The 6,778-nt window shown below is 33.8% G+C and overlaps 1 protein-coding gene across 1 annotated transcript; it reads right to left on the reverse strand.

Moving 5' to 3' along the window:
• Positions 1-4,332: 4,332 nt before the first annotated feature.
• LOC105339144 (transcription factor HES-2) lies at positions 4,333-6,633 on the reverse strand. The gene is made up of 4 exons (XM_011444564.4): positions 5,908-6,633; positions 5,500-5,598; positions 5,277-5,367; positions 4,333-5,118 (listed from the first exon to the last, which is right to left on the reverse strand). Exons 1-4 carry the CDS (start codon positions 5,986-5,988, stop codon positions 4,508-4,510), a joined length of 882 nt encoding a protein of 293 aa, XP_011442866.3. The 5' UTR covers positions 5,989-6,633; the 3' UTR covers positions 4,333-4,507.
• Between the last annotated feature and the right edge of the window lie 145 nt (positions 6,634-6,778).

Genomic DNA, 6,778 nt, shown 5'->3' on the forward strand with positions numbered 1-6,778 from the left:
TAACCTTTTACTTAGCTGGATGAATGGCAATGGTTACTCAATATTTTAAGGTCAGACGACACGTTCCTCGAGAATCTTTTTTGTATCTCCTAGTAATAAAGAGTTCCAATAAAAAATTTTAATTTAATAATTACTTGAAAAATGATCAAAATTTACTTGTATTTTGTTATATGTCTAGATGGTCGAGTGGTTAGAACAGTGGACGCCCACTGCCAGAAGCGTATAGGTTCTAGAGGTCGTGAGTTCGGAATTTTTTCAGATCGGGAGATACAGACCTGCTAGGCCATTTTAAGCGATATTTACTTCGTTTATAGGGGGATCTCTGTATAAGATATAGGAAAATGTTCTGAATGAAGCTGGATGGTCAACAAACTAAACATCAGATCTGCCTTCAATTTTGATTTGCATGGTTATAAATTATGTTTTAATAAAGCAAACCTCTTTATATTTAGCCTTTTAAATTTGGGTATTTCCTATATTTCATACATGGCTCTTCTTTTAAATAAGATAAATACAGTCTCAAAATGGCCACGACCATCGAACCCCCTTAAATAAATGGATTTTTCCTTCACTAAATATAGTTTATGGCCAAAAAAAATTATATTAAGGAGTTTGAGGCAGTCCCTATTTATTTTATTTGATGACCATCCAGCCTCCTCAGCTATCGATATTGTCAGTCAGTACGGTACATTTATTTATCGATATTGTCAGTCAGTACGATGCATTTAGTTATCGATATTGTCAGTCAGTACGATGCATTTAGTTATCGATATTGTCAGTCAGTACGATGCATTTAGTTATCGATATTGTCAGTGCGATGCATTTAGTCATCGATGTGTTGTGTTGAACATATTTTATTGACTAATGCCAAAAGGATTGGACACAAGTTCCAAAAACTTAGAATGTCCTCTCCTTGTACATAATATATTACAGTGCCATACAATGCCAGTTAACATTGATAACAGTTATAGAACATGTAATGAAATACAAATAAATCATTAGTTTTAAATCTAGAATTAGAATTAGGATGGATAAGAAAGTTATGCAAATAATTTAAAAACTTAGATAAATCTACCACACTTTTGTATAAATGTATGAACTTCTTTAAATATTTTTATGTTTTCATCATAAGATAAAAATGTTGTCACCCCAAAGTAACAAATGTACATCAATTATATTCAAAAAGTTCAGTGATAAAAGATTATACATAAATGATTGTCTTAATGATGAATATTTTTCACAAACGAAGAACAAGTGATGTGCATCTTCTAAACTTCCACATGAACACATTGGGTTGGCTATTATGTTACACCGATAAAGATCACAATTGAGAACACAATTATGCCTTAATTTCGTATGAATGATATTCAAGAATCTTTTACCAAAAGAAAAATACTTAGGAGGTTTTGTATAATTGCTCTGTAGTGATTTCTTAAAAATATTTAACGAAGTAGCTTCCTTGGTATTATTATTCAGACTATTCCACTTACGAATAGTGTCAGGAAAAAATGACTTATTAAAAGCTTCTAATCTACATCTAGGCAAAGAATAGTTTGAGGAGTTTCTAGTATTATAGTTGGAAGTGACATTTCTAATTTCAGGAGTTATGTCTTTTAGATAAGAAGGAACAAGATTGTTATGAATTTTGAACATAGTAGATAATTTAAGGCGGTCTCGTCTCGTTATTAATGGTTCCCATCCTGTTTCCAAATATAGAGAATTTCTTGAGGCTATGACTGAAAGACCTGAAACTATTCTTGCTGCATAAAGTTGAACCTTTTCAAGCTTATCCATATCAAATTGGGTACATCCAGACCAAACTTCAACAGCATACTCTAGTTGTGGTCTTATAAATGATACATACATTTGTGCTAAAATATCTCTAGATACAGTAAATTTAAGTTTTTTAAGTAGACCAAGTTTTTTGTAAGCTTTTTTAACAATGATGTCTATGTGATTAGACCAACTTAAATTTGAAGATAACAATACTCCTAGATGCTTGTGTTGTGAAACATATTCCAAGGTACAATCATCAAACAACAAATTAGGAAATTTTTCAACATTTTTAAAACTAAAGAATACAACTTTTGTTTTTTGTGGATTAAATTCTAGAAGCCATTGCTTAGACCATTCCTTCAGTACATGAAGATCATAATTAAGATTATCTTCTATGACAGAAATATTGTTTGAACACTGTTGTAATGAACTATCATCAGCATAAAGTCTACATATTGATCTCATGTTTTCAGCCACATCATTTACATAGAGTAAAAACAATAATGGGCCAAGAAAAGAGCCCTGGGGAACACCTGCATTTATGAATTGGCTGGAAGAGAGTTTGTTTTTATACATAACCTTCTGTGTTCTATTACTTAAATAGCTAATAAACCATTCAAGAATTGGCCCAGAGACTCCATACGATTTAAGTTTATGAATTAGACCCTTATGCCAGACCCTATCGAAAGCTTTTGAAAGATCACAAAAGATCATACAGCAGTAATTACCATCATCAATACTTTTCACAATAGAATGATATGTTTCTAAAAGTTAGTCAGTTGAATGTCCAGGCAAAAAACCAGCCTGGTATTTATAAAATAAGTTATTGGCGTGTAAAAAATTGTATAGATGTTTAAACAAGATTCTCTCAAAAATTTTACTAATACAACTCAGCAATGACACAGGTCTGTAGTTTGATGTGATAGATGGATCATCTTTCTTAAATAAAGGAATTACATGTGCCAATTTCCAGCAGTCAGGAAAAGTCTTAGATGTTAGTGATTTGTTGAATAGAAGACACAAAGGTTTTGAAATAGTTTCTTTGCAGGATTTGAGCATTTTGTGACTTATACTGTCTGGGCCTACTGCTTTATTAACAGGTATTACTGACAAAATGTCATAAACTTCGTGTTCTTGAATGACAAGGTTTGAAAAATTGTCTGTACACTTGTGTTGCAAAATAGGTAAGTCCTTATTGTTATTATCTAAATTAGAAATTGAACTAAAGATGTATTTAAAAGTTCAATCTTATCGTTATCTGAGAATGCAAACTTATCAGTGCCATTATTGTCTGTGTAATGCATAGGTGGTATTTCAGTTGTAGATTTGGTGTGAAAAACATCTTTCATTAACTTCCAATAGAGCTTTTGATTGTTTTTACTTGCATCACTCAAATAGGAATCAATATTATCATAATAATTTGAAATGGCATATTTTTTCATGTTGTTGACCTTATTTCTAAATTTCCGAAACAAATACCAATCTGAATCTTTGCAGGATTTCTGAGCTTTTTATCTCAACCTATTTCTGATACGTATAGTTTTGCGTAAAAGTGAATCCATCCAGGGTTTATCATTTGGCCTAATAGTAACAGTTTTTTCTGGTAAACATTTGTGTATGATAGATATAGTCATCGATATTGTCAGTGCGATGCATTTAGTCATCGATATACTCAATCAGTACGTTGCATTTAACTATCGATACAATTATCTATGCCAGCACTTCGCATAGAAGAAACGGCCAATTTTTCTATATATATGTAATGCACAATTCAAATAATAAAAAAAGAAATCCTAACAAAAAATGTTTATTTTACCTAGCTAGAAGATTTCAAAACGCTTATCGTGGTTTGTTCACATGTCAGAGGATAGAAATCTGACGTAACTACACGCAGTCTGTGCTCTCTATGATGTAATAATTCGTAATTCACACATAGTCAGCAATAAGAATTTTCAAGTTAATTTTTTAGGTTTTGGAATAAAATTAATTTGTAACTCAAGGAAGTAAAACGCTGCTAAACAATGCGTTTGAGGGCACTTTTAAAACTTCGAGGAATGCGTACTTTGATGACGGAGACAGGTTAAGTAAACCTGGTATAATCGTGATTCAATTTGATTGGATTAAGAATTATTTCTCAGTAGCTACATTAACACAATCAGAATATTTACAAATTAGAGAAATAATACTAAATTCATCGAAAATGCGAAACGAAGGGACTGACGTCTGAGTTGTAGTAAGCGATTTACATATATATTTTTTCATGTTCTCTACTACGAGATCTACCTTAACTACAACAGTTTACATTTTTAATTAGATATTACTGCGAATCTCATTACGTATTAATCAAATCTTTAAATTATAGACTATACAAGGAAGAGCTAAAAATTAAAGATTATTTAGTTCACCGCTTCGTTTGCAAAGGACATGCCCTCTTACTCTACATTCCTGTTTACGTTTATTCCCTGACCTTTTTACTCTGTATATTATAAAATACAAACAGTTAAACTTTAAAAAATACGTGCACATAATAACAATAAATAAATTGAACTTGTATCATTGAAATAGCAACTATTTATTCATAAAAGGATAAATCTATGAACGATAAGAAACAACAAAATCATAACAAAATAGTACTATTCACATCACATAACTTTGTTTAACATCACTCAGAACACTATGTTTGGCATCGATTGTTTGCACTATTATCTGGATAAAGCACTAGTCCAAACGGTTACCATGGACGCCATGGTCCGGCTGAACTTCCGCTGTCGGAGGAAGAGGAAGTCGCCACACAGTCACTAAGGTTGATGTCCTCCAAGGCGGGGAAGTCGGGGATAACACGGAGTCTCTTCTTCGCCATGGGAGTGGATGTGTGGAGAGGAACACCGAAGTCGGAGTGGAACGGAGAACATGGCGGCTGGTAGTCACACGGCATGCGCTCGGTGTAGACGGGGTTGAGTTCAGCACGGCGGACGTCAAGCGGTGCGGTGTAGAAGTCCATGTAGATGTTGTGGTCTTGGTAGGGAGCCTCGGCACACTTCGGCTGTACGATTACTGGCACTTCCTGGACACCTTCGCTGCTTGGGACATTGTTGGGATGCAGGGGCTTTCCTGATGCGGAAGGGGAGGAACTGTCATCGTGCACACTAACTTCGAACGCCTGGTTGATGTAACCCGTCTGTTGATTGGTGGAGGCAAGATGAGAGAGGGACACTGTCAGGTGATTGATGAGGTTAGTTTTGGTGACGACATCAATTCCTCGCTCGAATCGGAGACACTGTAGAACCTCGCCGATACAGTGACTGTAGCCCTCGCGGTACCTGTCGTCTGCTTCCTCCGTACCTGTCAATAAAAAAATTATATCATTAAAATTGTACTTATTTTCTAGGGGATAATATTTGATAGTAAAAATTAAATAATCAATTGATATGACTTGTAAAAACAAAATAAGGTAAAAAGGCGTAATTTTAAAAATTGTAAAAGACCTAAATTAAGCTTACCTTGCTTGCTGTCTTTGGCGTTCATGGTGTACAGATGATTGACAGCCATCTCCAGTATGTCTGCCTTCTCAAGCCGTGGGTACTTTTTCTCCTGAAATTATATATAACAGTTTATATATGTGATGCAGTCTACTTACTACTATGAAAATAATACGTTTATTTAATTCCCCATAAAATTTTTGCTTTTAAAAATTAAAGAAATTAAGCTTGTTTCTTGACTTACATCTTTGCCTGTAGCTCTGAACACCAAACACTTGAGCTGTCCTAGACATTTGTTGATTCTCTCCCTTCTCTTCCTCTCAGTCTGGGGTTTGTTGTTTATCTGAAAGAAACAATGAAAAACAATAAATTTATTGAAATTTATTATTCGTCCACTTGATTAGACTTCTTTTTTTAATTATCAATATCGTACGTATTAATGGTTTTATATTCATGTGTACATTTTCGGAATTAACTTCAGAATGGAATAATTCCTAAAATTTACTTCTGGTTAGAATAGGTCAGATAAATGCTATGTTTCTTTTATAATTGATAAACAACTTTTTCATTTTTGATGGCAGTTGGTTTCCCCATCAGAAGTTAGATACTTTTAATATAGATGTCGTTTTTACGAAATCTTTGTGATATTTACCTTTTTAATTGGAGTTGGATTTTCAGACGCTTTCTTCATTTTTTCGCTCAAACCAGTTTTCTTCATTGCCCGTGAAGTCATGATTCTCTTCTTAATTGCTGATACTGTTACTTCCTAATAGACAAAATTATAAATGACCCCCAATCACTTCTCGTCACCTAATGTAACCTATGCAAATCAGCCCCGTTGACCAATCAGAATGCTTGACGACAACCAAGTGACCCGTGTCGGTAATTAACTGGGGTGTAGCGACGTCGAGTAAGCGCTAGGGGTTCTAATTGTCGTGTTAATTACTGTTAAAACAATCCCCGTGTCACTAGTTTGTGATGCCTGGATCGCGTGGCTGACGAATTCTCTGGACGTCGACGTCTAATTCTTAGAACAACATTGGCGTAGAGCATAGAGCGCTACCCTGTCTTATCTATAAACTCTACTTTTGGCTTCCCATGTTTTTGAGTAAATCTTTATAAAAATATAAACTCAAGATAAACAGGCAAAAATTGAAATAATTCATACATTAATAATTAACAGAATTTATATAGCTGGTTTCTTTTTTCTCTATCTCTCTTTTATGCGTGCGAAATGTATCATAAAAACTGGTTTAAAAATTATAGAAAACTTCATTTCATGTTTAGAGAGATAAGTAATGTCTTCTTGTTAAATCATTAGTTAAAGCAATTTTGTTTTGTTTTTTCTGCAAACGCAACCAAATTTCTCTAAGGTATATATGTCCAGGGACGTATATATACGTCCCTGATATGTCAAGCTGTAAATAGACTAAACTGAACAAAATTTACTGTGTCATTTAGAAATGACACTTTCTTAACGATATTACGATGTTTAACGAACCGGTAATTCTACCCGACAAACC

This window comes from Magallana gigas, chromosome 3 (genome assembly GCF_963853765.1).
Source record: "Magallana gigas chromosome 3, xbMagGiga1.1, whole genome shotgun sequence".
Classification (NCBI taxonomy): domain Eukaryota; kingdom Metazoa; phylum Mollusca; class Bivalvia; order Ostreida; family Ostreidae; genus Magallana; species Magallana gigas.

Excerpts from the sequence above, each read along its gene's own strand:
- LOC105339144 (XM_011444564.4), bottom strand. The coding sequence starts at position 5,988 with ATGACTTCACGGGCAATGAAGAAAACTGGTTTGAGCGAAAAAATGAAG. Across the intron at positions 5,599-5,907 it reads ATCCAACTCCAATTAAAAAG|ATAAACAACAAACCCCAGAC; the intron begins GTAAATATCACA and ends TGTTTCTTTCAG. Across the intron at positions 5,119-5,276 it reads CGCCAAAGACAGCAAGCAAG|GTACGGAGGAAGCAGACGAC; the intron begins GTAAGCTTAATT and ends TTTTATTGACAG.